Genomic DNA, 21,588 nt, shown 5'->3' on the forward strand with positions numbered 1-21,588 from the left:
ATAAAGACTTTCCCAGCTAAGGACAGCCATATTAAGAATAAATCATTACTTGTAAGAGATACATATGCTCTCATAAAAGTTCCCCTGATGACCATTAGCTTGGCCACCTGGTCTTCTGTAGCTCTACTTTTGAAGAAATCCAATCACTTAGGAGAAAGGAATATAAGTATGGTAATTTTACAGAGGACCAGAAAGAAAGGCAAAAGGAGCTGGTCTTTTTTGCCATGAATTCCCGGTCTGTGTGTCTGCTGTGCTTCCACCACCTGTGTAGGACAGTGGAAAGGAGCAGGCTCCTACCCCTCTCTGTAATATATGCAGTGAAAGGAAAGGGAGGAAATACAGTAAATGTAATTTTCCTATTTTATAAAGCTAAACCGGAAGAGTGCCCATGTTGCATCTCTGTACAAGAGAAAACCAGGAACTAGGTATCGGAAACTTGAATTTTTGTCCTCATTCTACCACTAATTCCTTTGTGCAGATGACCAAATTACTGAACCTTTCTTAGCCTCAACTCCCCAGCTGTCATGCAAGATGTTAGGACTCAGTGCTCCATCACAGTTTAAGCCATGTCTGTGTCTGGTACGTTCTTGCTAGTGCCTTTGCCCAGAAAAACACTGCTGTTTCTTTGGGGAATTTGAACCAAAGAAAGGCCTTTTTTCTTCTAGCAACTTGAAGCTGTTGGTCCCATGCCCCCTACCTCCTGGAGAGCACAAAGCCAAACAGGAAGAGAGAGAACACAATGGGAGATGGAATCATGATGGGCTTCCTAGCCAACTCATCCCCGCCTAGTAACACAGGCAGAAAAGCTCTTCTAATACTCAAGTCAGTGTGAGCTAGTCTCTATGGCCCACAATCAGAAGTGCTCTCTCAAATGGCTACAGTTATCAGCTCTGTCCAAAACTACTTCCTGGTCACACTTGTCTCCAGGTGAGCCACAGGTGGAAGTAGGTGTGCTGACATTGTACAAGTATTCAGCATCCAGACCATTCTCCCAGGATTGTGAGCATCCAGGTCAGCAGAGGCGAGAGCCTCACAAGTAAAACCTCTTGTTGGGCAGAGGCGGCAATCACTTCTGTGTTCCCAACCCTGGGGAACCCCAGTATTCTATAGCTATCACTTTTCTTTCTTTCTGGCCCCATTAGAATCACCTGGGGAACTTTTTTAAACAGTCCCAGCCCCTCCCTCTACCTCCACTCTGATTTCACTGGTGAATTCAAGCCATGGACAGGTTGTAGAATCTCCTCAGGTGATCCATACACTAAACAGCCAGGGCTGGTAATCATGGTTCTCTGGTCTTAGCCTCCCGAATACTGGGATTAAAAACATGCACCACCATGGCTGGCTCCAATCATACAATTTTATTATGCCAAAGTTACCTTCTTCTCTGACCTTTTCTACCAAATGCAACCAAATATGCTCAGTGGCTTACCCCTCCTCATCTAGCTTCCAGGCAAATTAAAGGTCCAACTATATAACGCTTGAACTGCTCAACCACAGTATGAAGCAGTATTATCTTAAGAAGCTCTTCATTTGTGAACACCTTAATTTTTAAAATTAGTGAAAATTTATTAAATGAAATGAAGTTCTTACCTGAACTATTAAAGTAGTATTGCTGTCCTGGGTAACCAATATTGGTGGAAAAAATGCCTAAACATGAAAGAAACAAACATTTTAGTGGTGGCTATAGGCTTTAGCCTCAAATCTTTCCAATATTAGCAGGTTTTTGTTTTGTTTTGTGGTTTGTTTTCCTATGATAAAGCCCAGAGTTGCTATAAATGAAGTCTAAACCACTAGATTCCCTTTGTTTGGGGCCAGCCCCATAGGGAGCAGGGTGTGGGGGCAGTTTTGACAAGGTTCCTTTTGACTTGCAACAGTCTGCCTCACAAAGTACCAAACCTGGGCTTTGATGTCTTGTATAGGTAGAGATGCTCTGGCCAAAGAGAAAGCCTTCTCCTGACGGTGTCAGAGCACCATGTTCCCTAACCTTCCTAAAGAACTCTCCTTTTCTTGTTCCTACAAGAGGCAATAGGACCATCAATTCAACACAGCTAAAACGGAGAGATGGAGGGGTCAGGGTGACACCTTCAGTGAGACCTTCCTCTTCCAGGAGGTAGCAGGCCATAGATCCATTCCCTTGCTTCACCAGAAAACAGAAGGTTTCACAAGCTATTTGCAAATTGCACTGAAAGTTTGTTTCAATGTTTTTTTTTTGTTTTTTTTTTTTTTTTGTATTTAGCTGGGCATGGTGGCACAGGCCTGTAATTCCAATACTTGAGAGGCTGAGACAGGAGAATTGAAGGTTTGAGACCAATCACAGCAACTTAGTGAGACTCTTGGCAACCTAGGAGACCCTGTTTAAGAAGAAAAAAAATTGGATTTTATTTTTAGTGTATTACTTAAAAAGAGAGAGAGACTGATATAAAAATGTCTCAACATAAATCAGGTGAGGTTTAAGAAAGCAAACTAAGAGATTAAATGTTATAATTGTAGGTAAAAATCTTCTTTAAAAATTAAACCAAGTGCTTGCCTGACTTTTGTTTCATGTCTACAGAAAGCTTTAATAACCACTTAATCTTTAGTGAGACACAAAGAAAAATGAAATGAACACACTCTCAAGAACCATTTCTTTTCCTTTGTCATTATACAATACTGAATTTCCATAATTAAATTGTATTGATAATATAATAAAACTGGACATTTTCATAAAAGAAGTTGTTGCCAACTCCTCTAAGCACACAGGAATCATAGCAATGGGTAAATGAAATGCAGGAAAATGGGGATCTGCTGAGGTGCAGCATCGCCTGTGCACACCACCCCACAGTGAACACGAGCTGCTCACAGAGGCGGCAGCGCAGGGCGGGATGCTTTCTAATACCATGAATATTATATGGTTCTCAAGAATACCAGTCATCGACACAAGCTGTGAAAACAAATTATTTATGGTTCAAGAAAAGGTAAAATAGTCTCAGAAGATTCCCCATGAATAAAAGATGAAATACTGGAACTCACATGGTCTATAAAACAAGTGTTTGCAAAACAGTTTCCTTACAAGTCAAAACTAGTATAGCATTTTAAATTAAGAGTTCTAAAAAAAATCTATTTCTAAATAAATATTTTCATTGAGCATCAATTTAAAGAGAAAAAAGGAGTCAGGCTTCAAACAATAATAGACTTTGTTTGGTTATGCATGAACATATATATTTTCACTCCAAGAACCTGTTGGACATCCTTTTATTTTGTTTAGCTTTTTGTTTGTTTATTTATGGCCCTGGGGATGGACTCTGGAGAGTTTCACCTATAAGCGACACCCCCAGTCCTATTTTATTTTTTATTTTAAAACAGAGTCTAATTTGCTGAGGCTGACCTCAGCTGAGACAGGAGGTCCTGTCATTCTGAATTCTTTAAAATATCGGCCTTGTACTTCGGTCTAGGTTTGGGTTTCTTTTTTTAACTTTGCTTTGCAAATATATTAATTCAGGGAACACTATAGGAAATGCATTATTTTAACCCACTTTAGTTTTCTTCATTTTTGAGGAAATTGCAGTTTTCTGCAAGTACCATTAGGCTGAGGGTACAAACATATACTGATACTTCTGCCTTAATAAAGCCTCAGTTTTGTAATTTTGGTTTGCATCCTCTTTTATGGGACACTGTGAAGAATTGTACTGGCTTTTTTACCTCTTGGTTTTAAACAAAAATGGGCATATTAGGAAATTCCTAAACTAATCACAAGGAAACTTGGGTTGCTTCTGTTCACATCTAAATGAAGACCAACTCCCAACCGGTGATGCCAAAGGAGTTTGGTTCTGTACCTGCACACATCTCCATGATTTTCTTCAGAGGCCCCTGGGTATACAGCAGTCCAACGAGAATCCCAGCCAGATGCCCAGCAAAGGAAGTCCTAGGAGGAAGGAGACCCTTTGTGAGTGTCTGTTCTGCTGCTGATTAGAGAGACACTGGTCTTCTCATTAGCCCTGCGCATGTCAATTAGTCACAGTCTGCGGGCTTTGTTCCACACTGCATCTTTTATGCTGAGCAGCAGTTAGCTCAGTCCAGAGAACAATTCTTACCTTAAAAAAGTACAATAAATAACAACCACCACATATTTCAAACGTAACACCCCTTTCCTGGCCAGATGTGGTTGCTCTTCAGAGAAATGGAAGCATTCCCAATGCAAGCCACAGCACTTCTTCCAGTTTTCCTCTGTACCTCTTACCATGAAGCAAGTGCCTCTGTTCAGAGCTGACCCTGGACTCACTGAGCACAGAGGGTGCCTACCTGAGCTCACACCTTTCTAAACATCACTGGCTAGTGGAGCGGGATGCAGCTGACTGGGTGGAGACTGAGGCGCATACAAGGCCCCGTTTGAATTTTAAATTTTTAAACAAAAATTTAAAATTCAAACTGGAAAGATGAGTTAAGACACTGAATTGGTTCCATTCTTCTTGAACTAGCACCTAAGATTAGCAATTACTTATAAAATTGATTTTCAAATGTACATCTCTATCAAAGTTGCAACAAGTCTGTGATATTTCCGGGTTGGTTGTTGACTGGAGACTCTGTGGAATTTACAAGCTGAGTAAGGTCACAGCTGAAGTTTGAGAAATTACTAGGAATTCTCTTGACCTCCACAGCTTACCACAAGGATGGGGCCTCCACAGCGAGCTCTTTCCCAGTATCTGACCTCAGCTGCCAACAGGCCCGCTACCATCTACAGGCAAGCTTGCACGCGTGTGCTCAGCAGGCCTCAGGTGGCCTCTGCCCGTATCAGCCACGCAGCCCAGTCCCTGGGTAAAGCCTCACACATCTGGCCTGCCATTCTACTCCTTCCCACCACTGCTATGCGTCCAGCTTCACAGCTCCTGCCTAAGCTACCTAGAAAAGCCCAGCACTGGGCAGAGTCAAGTCCCAGCTGAATATGCTGAGTAAGTAAAAACATAAATGAAAGAAAAGCACGCAGCTGATCTCCTTGCCACCCCACTCTTGCTCTCCAGGTGTCTCCCACTGCCTTTGTGACCCTCCACGTCAGAAGGGCACAGCGTGTCACGCTGCCTCTGAAAGCCACAGTTCACATGGGCAGAATGCCCAGCATGGACTCAAGGCCTTCCAGTCCTGGCCATGCCCATCTCTTCCTTCCAACCTCATCTCCACACACCCCGAGCCCACACATGTGGCCACGAGGATGGCCCAGCAACACCTCTGTCCTAACAACCATGCCCCAGTTGAAGATGCCCCGGTTGAAGAGTCACTCCTTCCTCCTCTAGATCCATCGCCATCGCTGCCACCTGGATCACAGCCTGCATTCGGTCTGTGGCATAGCAAGGTGTTTACAAGTTTGCTTGTCTCTCCATCTGTCTGTCTCTCTCACACACAAACTCTCTGAGGCCAACAATGATATCTTTTTTTTTTTTTTTGCAATATTTGAAGTTCAAAACAAAACACAAAAGAAATTTGTAAATATAAAAAAATGGAGATAACAGTGCTGCCTTTTGTGATAGTATTCCAATCATTGAGAGTGCTTGCCCCATACAAGGTGTTCAGAGACTATAGTTATTAATAGTCTCATCTTCATCACTTTCCTTTTCATTTTTCCTTACTGAGTATTTTGATCCCAAAAGAAAACCATATATTATTTTTAAAAATTTGTATTGGTGCATTATATTCATACATCATATTAGGGTAAAAAACTTGTGTGTGGACATTCATGTACACATCACTGATTTAACCCCTACCCAATTTCCACCCCATTCCCTCTCCATCCCTCCTTCCCTTGCTTGGCTTAGTGGTTGACTTCGATATGTTTAAATACATTGTGTGTTTTAGAGAATTTCCTTCTTCCCTCCTCCCATCTACTCTGGTATTTCCATGTGCCACTGTTTACAGTGTTCTAGGTCCCCAAGACAGGAAATGTCAATATAGCCCAAACTCCTTCGATCCTCTTGAAAAACGCAGAAATACCCTCTTGTCCTTTCTTTCTAAATAAGACAGACTAATGTAACTATTAAAATGAACACACCCAAAATAGCTTGTTGGCAATCTTTGCCTTAGGCAAGCAGATCACTCATTAAAATTTGTATGCAAACTTGAAAATTAAAAAAAAAAAAACACAAAAGAGCCAAATAAATAAGTAGATTTTCACAGCTTGGGGAAGTGATTCCTCTCACTAAAAGAAGGGCAAATGAGAGCTAGCAGACACCATGATGTAAACGCAAAGAACACCGTGATTTTTGTAATTTGCCCATACGTATTTTAGTGTTCGGTACATGACAAGCACTCAAACATGTACTGAACGAATGTGTACCAGGAGGCCAGTCAAACTGATGGATCTACAACCCGGAGTGTGTTCTGAGACATGGTAGTCACAGGCTGACATTCAGAACCTACTCATGAAGCTCAACATCAAAACCAGCACATCTCATCTAGTGCAGCAGCCTGCTGCAGGGGAAAGAGACCCCAAACCATAAGCTTGACAGGTACCAGTTACTTTATTGTGTCAGAACTCTGGAAAGACTGTGGGCTCTCGGGAGGATGGGCAATGAGGAGAAACACTTGAGAGGACAGGACCAGAACCTTCTGTGGATGGAAGAGCATTGCTGATTGTTTCATGAGCGATCAAATATCACTGCTGCCCAAACAAGCCCCACGTGCCGAACACGTCACAGGCACAGCTGTTCATCAGGAAAGCTTTTGTTCTCATCAAACAAGTCTACTTCAAGGTATATAAGCGGACAAGAAAAACATGAGACTGGACACTTAGTTACCTACTTAGTAAAAGAATCACATTTTCTTTAGCCCCTTCTTTACCACCCTTACAAAAAAAAAATAGTTGTAGGTATTTTATTCCGGTAAGAATAAATATTTCTAAAAATAGAAATTACTAGTCTGAGATACAAAGAGGCAGGATCAACTTTTTTTTAAATTGAAACTTTATTGTGCAAAGAATTTTAAAAATCAATATTTTTTAAACTTTTAAGCTAATCTCGATGGCGAATCATATAGATTTAAAATAACATGTAAGAAAATTTCAATTTAAAACTCAAACCTATTAGACAATCTTGAATCCCATTTACAATTTAGAGTGCAATACAGCAAAATGAATTTCCTATCTGTCTAAATGGGTTTTCAGAATGAGTTATAATCTAATTGCCCTACTATAATTGCAAATAACTAGGCAACCAAGGCTGGCTGGCCAGCGAACGCGTAACATCACTCTCCCTCATTCAGCATTTTCCACAAAGATCCCATCTCACACAAATTCGCTGTTATTATGTTATTTCACTTAGGCCCTATAAAGGTATTTATTTTTAAAATAAAAATATGAAAATATTATTATTTTACTCAAGCAAAACCCAAAATCTCACATTGTACAAAAAAGGGGTAAACCCCCAGCTAAAAACAGGCATAACACAGCTCATTTTAAGAAGTACAGTACTTCTTAAGTACTTCATTTTAAGAAGTGCAGTTGACACCACGGATAAGTCCCTTCTGTTCACCCTGGAGGACACTGTGTCCTGAGAGGAGCCACACCTGCAGAGGGGTAGCGTGAACTAGGAGGGTGGCTCCCTGCCCTAGGCTCAGGCACTTGATCCAAGATCTTGCTGTCTATGGAGGCAGAAAGTAGTCCTGGGCTTTTGGAGAAGAAGACACAGCTCAGTGTCCTTATCAGTGGCTGGGGTCAACCTTCAAATATAACATCTTTAAAAACAAATTTGTATCATGACCACAATTATACATATCAAACAGAAGTTTCTAAGTTTTATCTCAAAGTAATCCTGATTTCACTTTCTTCTTAGTTCTACATGGAAGCTGGCTTCCTTAATCACAAACAGAAGAGTTTCAGACATCATCACAAAGCAAAGCAGTCGCATACTCAACTGGAAAGACTTCTAGGACTCAAATCACAGCACGAAGGCAGACACTTAGGAAGATCACGTGAGTTTGTTGATATAAGGTCCCAATTCTGTGTTGTATCAGACTTCTGTAATGGCACAGCACACTCCCAAGCTCAGTTTTCTTGCTAAAATTCAACTTTATTTATTCTCTCAGTTAATGTTTGAAAATAAAAAAATTCCGCCTAGTCTTTGTGTGTCCTAAAAGGTCTTTAACATTCTGCTTTTGATGATAGATAAATGTACTGTCAATCTAAGAGTCACTTCTCTGTAGGCAATCGTTCTTCTCCCCTAGCCTTTAAGATTCTGTCTTCATTTTGGACGCATGGTCATTATACCACATAATTCTGGTTGTAGGTTTGTTTTATTTAGCCTGCTTAGAATTTGCTGTGCTTTTCAGTTTGAAGTCTCATGTGTTTCTCTATCTTGGAGAAACCTCATGTTAATTTTTGTCCCATGAACCTGTAGATATATAACACTTGTGTACTTGTAAATAACATTTAAATATGCATTTATAGGAAAAAATAAAGTAATAAAACTAAAAAGGTTAAGTCAAATCAGTGTTGCTATTCATAATTTATAAGAGATAATGATGGTGGAAAGGCAATTTTGTAGTGATACTGAGATGAAGATATTATGGATTTCACTTATGCAAACTATATGCAAATATCATTAATGTAAGAGACAGCATACTTTCCTACCAAGTCAGCATAAACTGATCATCACCCTTCTAAGAGGCTATTTGTAAGGTTGAGCTAAATGATTATGCAAAATGTTCCTGCTCTCATGTGCCACTGTTAAAGACTCAAAAACCGGAGCTATGATTGAAAGCTGTGACAAGCTCTAAAGGTCCTCCTCTGTTAAATGGCACATTCTTTCCACAGTTGAAGAGGCTGTCCTCTCAAGCATGGCTCAGAAAGCAGAATATGTATTACTCTGCCATAATCTCATGGTGTGTGCAGAGCAAATGACCTCATTAAGGATGTACCTTGATGGAGACACAGTGTTGGACGAGGTAAGGCGAGAGTCAGTCAGTGAGAAGCAGCCTTCTGTACTTTCTGTAATTTCTTCCTGTAAAAGCTGATGCCAGGTGAGGACCGAGTTGATCAAAAGCTCTGGGATTTACAGATCTTAAATAAATGGTCCCAGATTAGCAGTGCAGCCCCAAGATGTAGTGAGAATTTTTCAGGGTTTTGAATATTAATGCCACCAGGGAAGATCTTGTCAGGTCCGCTTCTCCCAAGACAGCAGCATGCCGATGCCACGTGAGAGGGCCTGGTCTGTTTGCTCTCTTACCCTCCTCCCTGCTCTCTCATCTTACACCTTCAGTCTCAGAAGTAAAACCAGCCCCTTGCAAAGCCACGCCGTCCAAGGGCAGGCAGGCTGACAGCGCACCCTCTATCACCTGTGTGGTTTATTAAGCAAGACACCAGCTGCAGAGATGGGCCTGAGAGCTAACCGCTATCATTTCCTGAGGCCCAGACAACAAGGTCTGCATAGAAACCTGGGTCTTAAGACGACAAGAGAAGCCGTGTTTACAAGACCCTGTCGAGGTAATAAATGGTGCCTCACAACCCCTTGGCTCTCAATTCCATGTCCCCACATACACCTGGCAACAAAAAATTTCTGTGTGGTGGTCCAAGTAGGCAGTGTGCAATCATTCAAATATTTATCGATTGGCTACTATATAAACAAGACAAAAATGGTCTCTGTCCCCTAAAGCGTATACTCTAGCAGGAGAGACAGGCATGAACATGCATCACGCACATCACAGGCTGTGGTTAAGTATAAGAAAATGGGCCTACTTTCTCCAGAGGGGCATGAGGTGGCTCCTGGGGTGTCCTCTGAAGGGGCACTTTAGGATTTGGGGCTGGCTACTCAGTGGTGGGAATAAGAGCTTTAGGTGGAGACAAGCAGTTACAGTTAGAAGCAGAGAAGAATGTGGTGTTTAAAGAATACTGAGATGGCACTGAGCTGGCCGGAGCACAGTCAGTGAGCACTGCAGATGAATTTGGAAAGATTGGGAAAGTCAGACCATGCAGGCCTTGTGCCACGGTAAGGCATCTAAGTGGCTTTCTAAATATAATGGGAGGCCACTGGAGAATTATAAACAGGAGAATATCCAATCATGATCTATTCTGCCGGATAGAATAGACTCAACAGAGGCAAGAAGGGCCAGTTTGAGCAAAGACCAGTAGGGAGGTTAACACAGTTCTGGTGACAGAGGAGGCAGCTGTGAAGAGGGCGGTGACCATGGACTGCAGGACGCCAGTGCCACTAGGAAGAACTGTAATAAGATAACCCCCGTCCTGTGGGGTTTTTTTGTTTTTGTTTTTTTGGTTTTATTTTTTTGGTGGTACTGGGGTTCCTGGAAGCCCTTCTACCTCCGGGCTACACTCCCAGACCTATTTTTTTATTTTTGGAAACAGGGTCTCTTAAGCCAGCGCGGCTGGCTTCGAACCTGCGCGATTGTCCTGTCTCCACCTCCTAAGTGCGGGTATTACAAGCGTGCGCCACCACGTCCGGCCCGTCCTGTGTTCTTAACTTATTTTAACAGAATTCCAGTAATTTTATTTTTTACCTATTTATTTTTAGTTTTGTGCAGTACTGGGGGTTGAACCCAAGGGCATTCCATCTCTGAGCTACACCACCGGGTTTATTTTTTTAATCTTTATTTTGAAACAGGGTCTGCACCCCACCCTGGGGACAGTCGAGCTAAGTGTTGCAAGCACAGGTGCGGTTGGAATCGCCTGGTCTGCACCTGGTCATCCCACATGAACTTTCCTGCATTCTCCCTCTTGGCTCCCACTGCCCTCTAGCTTAGGCGACCTTGGCCTGCTCCAGGCCCTGTTCACCAACGTCTAACAAACTAGTTTTTCTGTCTAACAAACAAACCTCAGCCGGAATCCATCAGCCCTTCGGTACCTCTGTAGTATTTCAAGAATAAAATTCATTTAAGGCTTGTTAGACTCTCCATGTGCTTGTGTCTGTCTCCCCAGCTTTCTTTCTCCCTACAGCCAGTCTCCAGCCTAAGCGTGAGCCATGTGCAAAAGCCAGGCTGTGCTTCCACCCATTAGGGCTGTGCATGCCCGATGCCCTTTGCCTCCCCCTTTGGCAGCTGTGCCCAGTCGAGCATTCCTCCCGTCACCCCTGGCCACCGCTCTCCCTCAGGAGGTGCAGAGCTGCTCCTCCACACCTGCAGAATCTTCTGTGGTCCTCCGGCTGTGGAGTTGTCCACCATCACCTTTTTGCTTAACCCAGTGCCTTTCAACTCCATCACACACCCAAGGTCCCCTAATAACCCCAAATTTTAGAAATGCTTCCCTATTTTCTTGAATGGAATTTATAAATAACATACCTTGCACACACATTTTTAAAACTGAAAGGCATACACATACTGTCACAACTCAACATAATGCCCTAGCTATAAAAATGAGAATAAATACACTTGAAACAAGAGTGTATGCCTGTAATCCCAGCTACTTGGGAGGCTGAGGAGAAAGGAACAAAAATTCAAGGCCAGTGTGGGAAACTTACAAGACCCTGTCTCAAAATAATTTTTTGAAAAAGAACTGGGAATATAGCATAGCAGTAGAGCATTCCCAGGTCTAATCCCCAGTACCAGTCCCCCCTCCAGAAAACAAAAACAGGTAAGGAAAAAAAAAAAAAAAGAAAAAACAACATAGCAAAGTAATATGAAATGTCAATTCTCCAGCACAACAGCATCAGAAGACTTAGAGAGCAGTCCTCAGCTCGCATGGTGCCCGGCATCTGTGTGCAGGAGGGAATAACAAAGCCTGGTGGTTACAGTCGGGCTTTCTGTGACTCAACCCCACATGCAGGGCTCCAACAGTACTGTGATTTTATTGATTGATTCCAAATAAAGCAAAGTACAATTTTCCCTCAATTTACATTTACAATTCAATTTACATTTTTTTCTGAAAAAAAGTCATTATATATTAAATCCATGCCAAAAAACAAAAACATTGTTTATATGAAAAGCACAATTAAGCTTTAGGCTCAGATAATCATAAACAGGTTTTTACCTCCATAAACATCCTTTCAGCAGTGTGTGTGTGTGTGTGTGTGTGTGTGTGTGTGTGTGTGTACATGCCCATGAGTGTGCATACTCTCACTTGCATATGCATACAGAACCCTTGTAGGGGAATATTTTGCAAGCTACAATATAGTATCTTTGGCCCCTGCACACCCAAGCCAGTTGCTATATTCCCAGCCCTTCTTCAAAAAATTATTTTGAGACAGGGTCTTGCTAAGTTTCTCAAGCTGGCCTTGAACTTCTGTTCCTCCCACCTCAGCCTCACAAGTAGCTGGGATTACAGGCATACACCCTTGTTTCAAGTTTATTTTTTCTCATTTTTATAGCTAGGCCATTATGTTGATCCCTGCTGATAATTATGATAACTAAAAACAACCCACCCAGTAAATTTCCAAAATCCCCATTGGAGACCTAGCCACCCGTCCCTGTAGAAAATCACTGGCTTAGTACACAGAATATAACTAAATGTTAGCTGAATTGATGACCTTTAATCATGACGAACCAAAAATATGTCTTTTCAAAGCACTTCTCATGTGACTTCGCTATGCACGAATTCCAAGGATTCCAAGTAAATCTGCAACATATTGAAGTGATATGCAAGAAAACTTCCCAGCACAACTGAAATGCACATGGGGAGTCAGACTATTTGAAAGAGGCTATGATCACTTCCACATCGCACTGTGGTGGATGAAACAAAACTTGGCATCTGAAAAACATTCTGCCATCTGCTATTACTAGAGACAAAAATATTTCTGGATACCACATGAATGATTATTTGCACATCACCTCCAGAAAGTAAATATAAAATGAAAGAGAAGCTGGGTTGTTTATAGCTTGATTTTAACATGTGCTACTGTGATGAGGCAAACAAACGATGTTTCTGTGAGCTCAGCTTTTTGAAAGTGTTTTCAGAAACAGTGCCATAGCTAGGAATCCCACGGCCCTTCCGTGGCTGGGCTCTAAAATTGCAGGAAGAGACTGGCGTGGTTGACCTCCATTAATGGAAGTACACATAAAAGAAAGAATGGCAGGAAACAGCCTCCACTGTGGAACTGTGGAAATAACTTCTACATTCTGTACACACCCTAATGTGAGTGACTGGGCTGCCTTCCCAGGTCCCAGTCTTGACCTGTTGGTTCATAATCCCAGCTGCACATCTGAATCTCTTAAAGATATTTGTGAATCTATATGGTGCTAGGAATTGAATTCTGAGGTTTTCAACTTTTAAGCTACACCCCCAGCCCTAACTTATTAAAAATTCTATTAAAAATTTCAAAATTTCTCATTTTGACAGGGTCTTGCTAGGTTGATGAGTGTCTAATTGCTGAGGCTGTCCTCATCTTAGTCTCCCAAGTGCTGGGATTACACGGGTGCACCACCACACCCATTTCTTAAAGATTTTCTAAAAGTTATTTGAAGCTGGGCATGGTTATACACACATGTAATACTAATATTTGGGAGGCTAAGACAGGAGGATCACAGGTTTGTGACTAGCCTCAGCAACTTAATGAGGCACTCCAAAACTTAATGAGACTGTTCTCAGCAACACACACACACACAGTTATTTGAACCCAGTGTGGTGGTGTCCATCTATAACTCCCAGTACTTGGGAGGCTGAGAAAGAAGGATCAAAGGTTTGAGGTCAGCCTCAGCAACTTAATGATACCCTGTTTCAAAGTAAATAAAAAGATCTGGAGGTGTAGCTCAGAAGTAGAATGCTCCTGTATTCAATCCCTAGAACAATAACAACAAAAAGGTTATTTGGGTCCCACTCCTAGTAATTATGCAAATTTGCCATAGGACGACCCTGACTGACACTGTTTTGTTTATAATTTTTTGGTATTGTTGTTTTTAATTCCCCAAGTGATTCTAATACGTTGAGACTGTTGATATCAACCCCAAATTCTAATTCCAATGATGAAAATCAGCTGCCATATTAGGTTAATAGAAATATTTTCAGAGTAGGCAAGATTTGATGCCTCTCAAATTATCCCACAGAAGTGACATCCGTTTTCCTTCTTGGCGAGCAGTCTTAACATACTCTAATGCAACATGGATGTATAACTTTGTAAATGCATGTAAGGACACATATTGGTATTGTAAAAGATTTAAAAGTTCTTTGAACTTATGAAAACCTGGTAAATCAGTGTACCCACATACAAAAAAGGTCACATGGCGAAAGATAACAGTAAAAAGTTAAAATAATCCCTGAATCCCAAGACTCCACACAAAGACTGGGAAACAAAACTGGACCGTGAAGTTAGCCTGTTATTTCAGGAAAGGCAAATTCTTGTAGCTAAATCTGATAAAAATAAAAATCTATAAAAAAACAGCAATGCCCCACCTACTACATGACTCAGAGAGCTGAACATGCCATCAGTACCACACTCTGCTTCTGTAGGAAGCCACTGATGCTAAACGAGCAGACAGAAGCATCAGCTATGATGTTCTGAAGCCCACGAGGCTGCATCTGTGCACCCAGTGCAGCCTGCAGGTTGCAGGTCAGGCACAGGAGTGCCCTGGTGAAGCCACAGACCCATATAGGCTCAGCTCACAGCCACATCCCCGTTAGGGACACAGCCTCTCCTCCAACAGAGGCCTGTGAAGGGCAGCTGGCCCCTCAGCTTCCTTCTTGGCAGCTAGCAGGCGTGTGACTTGATTGGTCAATTGCACAGCTACAGCTTGTACTAATGTCGAGAGTCTAATGATGAGAGTCCAATAAAGCAACAGACAATGGCAGCAAGTGTCCAGCCAGCTCTATAGATTTTTCCAGTGTGGGTCTTCAGTACTCAACAGTTCTAGAAGCTACCTGATATCTTACCAACAAATCTTTTTGTGGTAAAATTTACTACCATGGATGCTAAGGAGACAATGGTTCTATTTTTCTAGTACTGCTAGCCTCGGGATGGTGTAAGACAAGTGGTCTGCTGCCACCATGTAGTGAGAGCATTTCTGAGAATGAAGCTGTGGTCCGCAGACTTTAAGATAGCCGATGACCCTTGATTCCTGGTTCTCATGCAGTTGGCAACCCCCTCACTCTAAGCATAGGTAGGACCTGTGACTTGCTTTTAGTTTATAAAATATAGCACATCACTTCTACGATCATATTTACATAAGACTGTAATTTCTACCCCACCCCCACCCCTAAGAGACTCTTCTTTGAAGGAAGCCACCATTTTGTGAGCTGCCCTAGGGAAATATTCAAGGATAAAACACTAAAGGCAGCCTTCAGCTGATAGCTGCCTATGAGGCTCCTGGTCCAACAATGCACAGAAACTGAATTTTTCCAACAGCTACACGAACGGGAAATAGATCTTTGCCACCTAGAGCATCGATGCGACTTCAGTAGCACTGGCATGCTTGTTGTAGCCAGTGAGAGAGCCTGAAGCCAAGGGCACAGAGAAGCTGTGGCCAGGCTCCTGACCTACAGAAACTGATAATAAATGTGTGTTGCATTAAGCTACTAGATTGGAAATAACTTGTTACCTAACAACAGATACCTAATACAGAGGCTAAAAAAGGTGGAGAAGGAAAAAGAGTCAGGTGATAGAAAAAGAATCATTAATAATTTGTTTGAGCCCCTGAATCCCACCACATCTGCCTAAAATCCTGATGGGTATTACCAGACATTTTAATCCTACAAGCCAATACATATCCTTTTCTTAAATCAAGTTCACTAGGTCTCTTTAAATTGTAACCAAAAGAGTCCTGGCCAAGGTGACAAAAGATGATGGAGGCATTATGGGGTCAGCTAGCCTCAAGTCTCACAGAGAGTTCTGTTATATATGTGTGCCAGTGCCACTGAGGCTAAGACTGCAGGTGGAACAGAGGACTTGATGATTCTCGTGAGTCAAAAGAATGTTACCACAATGAAGAAATATTAATCTGGATGTTCGAGTTGCTGCATTAATACACCAACCTACATCCTTGAATTAGGAGAGGAAAAATACATATATAAGTATCCTGCATAATATCTGACACACTATTGGTGTTAAAAAAAAAAAAAAGTGAGCCAGCCGGGCGTGGTGGCGCACAGTTGTAATCCCAGCATTTTGGAGGCAGAGACAGGAGAATCACGGTTCAAGGATAGCCTCAGCTACTAAGTGAGGCCCTTCACAACTAAGTGAAACTCTGTTTCAAAATAAAGAATAAAAAATAGGGCTGGGGGTGTCATTAGGAGGTAGAGTGGATTCCATTCCTGGTACTGCAAAAAAAAAAAAAATGTGAGCCAGAAACATTCACCAAGTGCTATATGCTTGTATGTCATTATCGCACGGAACTACAATCTCCTCTGAAACTACAATGCACCCATAACACTATATTAAAAAAACAGAAACACTATTTTCAAGTACTCATTTATTATCTCTATTAAAGTACTGAAGAGGTCTTTGAATTCCATAGATTGTATTCAGTGAGTTGTTGGCAAATACTTTCAAGGGAATGACATGATTTATATAGTTCTAGAAGACTGGTGTGCGCTGACGGCTTGGGCTTCATCAGCCCTGTGCCTGCAGGTGTAACTCAGGGCTGCAGCAGGAGGGGTGGCAGGAGGTGCAGCAGCCTTCCTTCAGCCAGACACCCAGGTCTGCACTGCCCTGCTGTTACCTTGCAACACTCCTCCAGACAAGCCTGTGCTTGGGCACCATTACTGGACCTCTCCACAGAAGAGGGAAGTGAGCCAGGGCCCAGGGGCTATGAGGCAGAGACGGGAAAGTGACACTCAGCAGAGGTACACTGGAAGAAAGGAATGCCTAGTGAGTCCAGCCCCGGCGCCCGCTCCCTAATGGAGGGAAAGACCGTCTGCCAGCCTCTATTCCTGTGTGTCTGGGAGAGTACAATCTGCAGCCAGGTGTATGCGAACCGAAAGTATGACCAGAGCCGTATAATCACTTATGTAAATACCAGTCTAACAACATAATGATATTTTGACCCACAAAACACTTCCAAAAATTAATCTACTCTGATTTCCTCAAAGAAATTATCAAAACCTATTATGTACTCCTTCAAGTCTATGCAAAGATTTGTTTCACCAGATGGATTTTAATCTCCTTTGCTAAGAACTTTCACTGCCCTCTCCATATGTAATCCTCTGAAGGCTCTCTGAGAAGGGCCTTAGAATAATGCAGAGCCCATGGAGAACACTTCTCGGTAAGAGGACAGCCCGCCTGGACCCAGATGGGTGGCTTACAGACCAAACACACAGAAGTCAGCTCTACAGCATGTAAAACACCATCACATACAATGTGTTTAAACAGGAGGTAATTACCATGTTCAAGACACTTGATAGCAATCATATGCAGTGTACTCAGAGACAGTAGAGTGGAATTTATGAATTTTAAATGAACTTTTATAGTTTCTGAAGGCAAATCTTTAAATTACTGCTGCACTGCAGAGGTGTAAACATAATGCCTTAAGGCAGGTGTTTTCAACCTTTCTATGTCTAACCTTTCCATGTCTAACCACCCTCTCTGTGGCTGTGGTTTTAGATAATTCCCAAACCCTAAAAATACTTCTTAACCCTTTTGTCATAAAAATAATTTAATTCCTAAGGCAGAGATGCTCATATTAGATATCTGTTCACTCCAAGCATGACGTACTATCACTGTTCATGTAAAATACCTCACAGAGGAAAATAACACCAGACAACAGCCCCAGTAACGACGACGATAAAGAACATTCTTCTGCCTTCACACACAGCTCTTTACTGCCCTTTAGCAGCAAGAAGGAGCATACACAGTTTATGCATTCTGTTTAGCCTTTGCACAAAAAACAAGTTTTCCTTTGTCACATCTTAAAAAAGCAATCAGGACAGGAAGCGCAGGAGAAAGAGTCAAGGAGAAATGGTGGCTAAGTGGCTAAGGACAATCTGCAGTCCTTTCTTCTCTACTCCCTGCTAGACTCTGGAATGAAAGAGGAGACTGTAATGTTGTTCCAGTGCTGCTCCCAGCTCAGGTGCTGGTCAGGCTACGCTGAGGGACATGACACTCGAAGGGAGCTCTGCTGGACCACGCTGTCACGGCTCACTCAGCAGTGCACAGCAGGGAGGAGAGGGAAGGAGGTTTCCATGAACCAACCATCAGGTCAGGGAAACCAGGGGAGGCGTGCCACTGCACACCTATTTCACCACCAGCACTTATGCAGTGCCTATGCTGAAATGACCTTAAGGCAATTCTTTAACGGGAATATGCCCAAATAACATTGGTAACAGCCAGAAACATCAGCACTACGCTGGTTATTAGTAAAACAATGGATCAGAAAGTGTTCATTTTTAATTCACAGCCTGTACTTGTATATTCAATACAAAAGAGCACTGCAAGTTTATAAAGTCATTTTTATGCTGCCTACATAATACTGAATTATTTAAAACTCATTTGAAAAACACATATACACCTGACAGTTTTTAAAATACTGTTTGACAACAGCATTTTCAACATCTATAAAAATAGGTGCTGGAAAAGCAGATTCTGTACACAGTGTCTTTCATTAGCAAGTCCTGAAGTATTTTTACCCACTGGTGCATCACACATTACAAAACTGCTTAAGAAAAATAGGACAAAATGTGACCCTCTGCTCAGAGTTCTAGTTACTTGGTATCCATTACACCATGTTTTTGTACCACACTCTAGTAGATGAACTGGCTCATCAAAATCTGCACAATGTCAGTTATCCTGGGGAATCCTCCCTTGTAAGCCAAAGGATAGTACACTCTGAACAATCTGACAGTATCATTTAGTGTTCCCTTGGTAAGAATTTACTTAATAAAATCTACAACTTGGGATAAAACTGAAATTCTAATTAATACAAGAGTTAGACTATATCACAGAAACTCAAAGACTTTTAAAGTTGTATATTAAGTATTGCTTAAATCTCAGTGAGGAAGTCTTCCTTGGAAAATAAAATTAAGTATGAATGCTACTAGCCTAAAACTTAAAAAAAATGTGACTTTTCTAAAAACTAGTCTCAAAACAGAAAGTTATCTCCCCTCAAAATATACACCCTTCTCCACGACATACTGTCTCCTCCAGCTATGTAGCTGTATCTCACTTTCAAATCTACTTTTAAGTTTTCTTCCATATTTCTTAGTGAAACCTGTCACAGGTTTACCTACTGGATTTGTCTTTTCAAAGATAAGTTACTCATTTATCAATTCTACCATTCCCTTCCTTTTTAGTTTATTAAATTTTGCCTTTTTTAAGATCAATTCCGTCTTTCTCTACTCTCTTGCTTACGTACTTGCCCCTTTTCTGACTCCTTAAAGGCCTAGGTGATTCACTTTCTAACCTTTCTTGCTAGGGAAGCACTGAAGCATTTGCCACAGCCACGGGTTTGATAAGCAGTGCTCTCAAGGCTCCTTTCTCAAGGTCTTTTTTTAATCATAGTGGAGTTATTTAAGTTTCCAGGTAGTTATAAGCATTGGTGCTGCTTTACCTTTCATTCATAGTAGTGATTTAAGTCACTGCGAGCAGAGAATATGCCCTATGAAGTTTCTGGCTGTGGCTGCTCGGATGCTCCTGGCGAGGGGATGGAGCTGGGCCGGGCACTCTCAGCTCCAGTGGGTGTGAGCGTGGGCGAGGGTGAGGGCGAGGCAGGGCAGGCGCTCCCACTCTCCTGAGTACTCAGGCACCTAAGTGCGAGGCTTGCTCCCCACCTCGTCTCTGAATCGGAGACTTGCCTGAAGCTCCACGCTAATGCTGAGTCGAACTGTCTCTCCTGCTGCCCACTCTAGACTCAGGTATGGCTCACTAACTCCACTATGTACACTCTGCCTGTGTCAGCCAGCCTGAACTCAAGTTTTATCCAACTAATATTTAGTAAGGCACTCGGATGCGCCAACCACCATGTGCCACTGGCGAGAAGCAGAGAACAGGACACAGATAACAAATAAACTAAGATTTGTGAAAGCATGCTACGATACAGTTATATTTTCATAACTTGATTTTTCTACTATAAATAATATGTTCTCACCATAAAAAATTTGGGTGAAAAAAACCAAAAGTTAAAAGAAAAACAAGATAAATAATGCCATTAATTCTATAATCTTTAATTAACCATTACTGACTTACTGACTTTTTTTTTTTTTTTTTTTTGGTGGGTCTGGGGATGGAACCCAGGGGCATTCGACCTCTGAGCTACACTGCACTGTTTTTTATTCTTTATTTTGAAAAAGGGTCTCTCTAAGATGTGGAGGGCCTCAATAAATAGCTGAGGCTGTCCACAAACTGCGACCCTCCGGTCTCAGCCTCCCAAATGCTGGGGTTACAAGCGTGCACCACCACACCTGGCCATTACAGACATTTTGATATGTTTCTCTAGAGCTCTTTTTGTATGACTATTTTACTTTGGACAATAAAAAGAGAAACCATATTATATAATAATACTTAGTGTTCTGTTATCTACCCTTATTTTAGGATGACTATTATTGAATTCCATTCAAATAATTTCTGACAATACTATTTTAATGACTTTTTACTCTTATATCATAATTGATTGAATCATTTGCCTAGTATTAGACCATTTCCCAATACTTCATAACAATAAACAGACTGATACCAATCTTTTATGTGTTTCTGGCTTTTTGTAATATATATAGATTCTTAGAAAAGCAATTACTGAATGAAAAGGTATACACTTTTCACAGTTCTCATACTATCAAATTTCTTCATAGAATGTTCCAATGAACAGCAAGTGCCACTGGAAGTTCATGTAAACTTCCATTTCACCAAACCTTCAACAATAGTAATAATTTTTAATCTTGTCATTAATTCAAGGATCAAAGTAGCTCACTTTAATTTTCCTTCATCGACTAATAATTTTTTATTTTTTCTGGTGGTACTGGGTGTGGAACCCAGGGCCTTCTACCTCCGGGATATACTCCCAGACCTATTTTATATTTTATTTGGAAACAGGGCCTCACTAAGTTGCTGAGAGCCTCACTAAATAGCTGAGGCTGGCTTTGAACCTGTGTGAGCCTCCTGTTTCAGCCTCCCAAGTGTGAGGATTACAAGCATGCGCCACTACACCTGGTTCAACTAATAAATTTTTATGTTACATATTTATTAGACACTGATTGACACGTTTCTGTAAATTGGCTATTGATGGCATTTGCCAATAGGCCTATCATTCTTTCTCTAGCAGCTAATATTTTTCATCATAAAGAGATAATCTTTTTTCTAATTCATTTGTAATACTGTTATGCTTAATTCTCACTTATAATGTATCTAAACATAAAAAAGGTTATTTCTTTTGTCTTCATTTGAAATTATATTCAATGTTTTTATGCTGATAAATTTAAATTTCAAGCCGAAACCTCATCCCTGTGATTTCTACTGAGACGGCTGAGGCAGGAGGATGATGAGTTGGAGGCCAGTCTAGACCACAAAGAAAGAGCCCATCTCCAAAAACCTGAGCCTTTACATTTCTCTCACACATTCTCTTAGATACTTTTCAGATTTTTATTTTCTAAACATCAGAAGTCTGTGAAATAAAGCTCTAACTTTAGGTTTTATTCCAAGTGAATAAACACCAAGAAATGTTTGTTGCATATGTAAATAAATCAACTTAAATCTCACTATGATATATGACTATATTATACCAATAAACATCTAGCAAAATTTTTTAGCATTTTAAAAAAATCCTTAAGTA

General features: G+C 41.3%; 1 protein-coding gene across 1 annotated transcript in view; it reads right to left on the reverse strand.

Annotated features, from left to right (window-relative positions):
* The window catches only part of RHBDD1 (rhomboid domain containing 1), a gene marked incomplete at both ends in the record, with an annotated part of 110,160 nt that overhangs the window by 67,500 nt on the left and 21,072 nt on the right, over positions 1-21,588 (reverse strand). The window contains 2 exons of the mRNA XM_080688824.1: positions 1,591-1,647; positions 3,813-3,901. Coding sequence (XP_080544950.1) covers positions 1,591-1,647; positions 3,813-3,901 — 146 coding nt within the window. The remainder of the gene's footprint in view (positions 1-1,590; positions 1,648-3,812; positions 3,902-21,588) is intronic.

Source organism: Muscardinus avellanarius, assembly GCF_963383645.1.
Source record: "Muscardinus avellanarius genome assembly, chromosome: 2".
NCBI lineage: Eukaryota > Metazoa > Chordata > Mammalia > Rodentia > Gliridae > Muscardinus > Muscardinus avellanarius.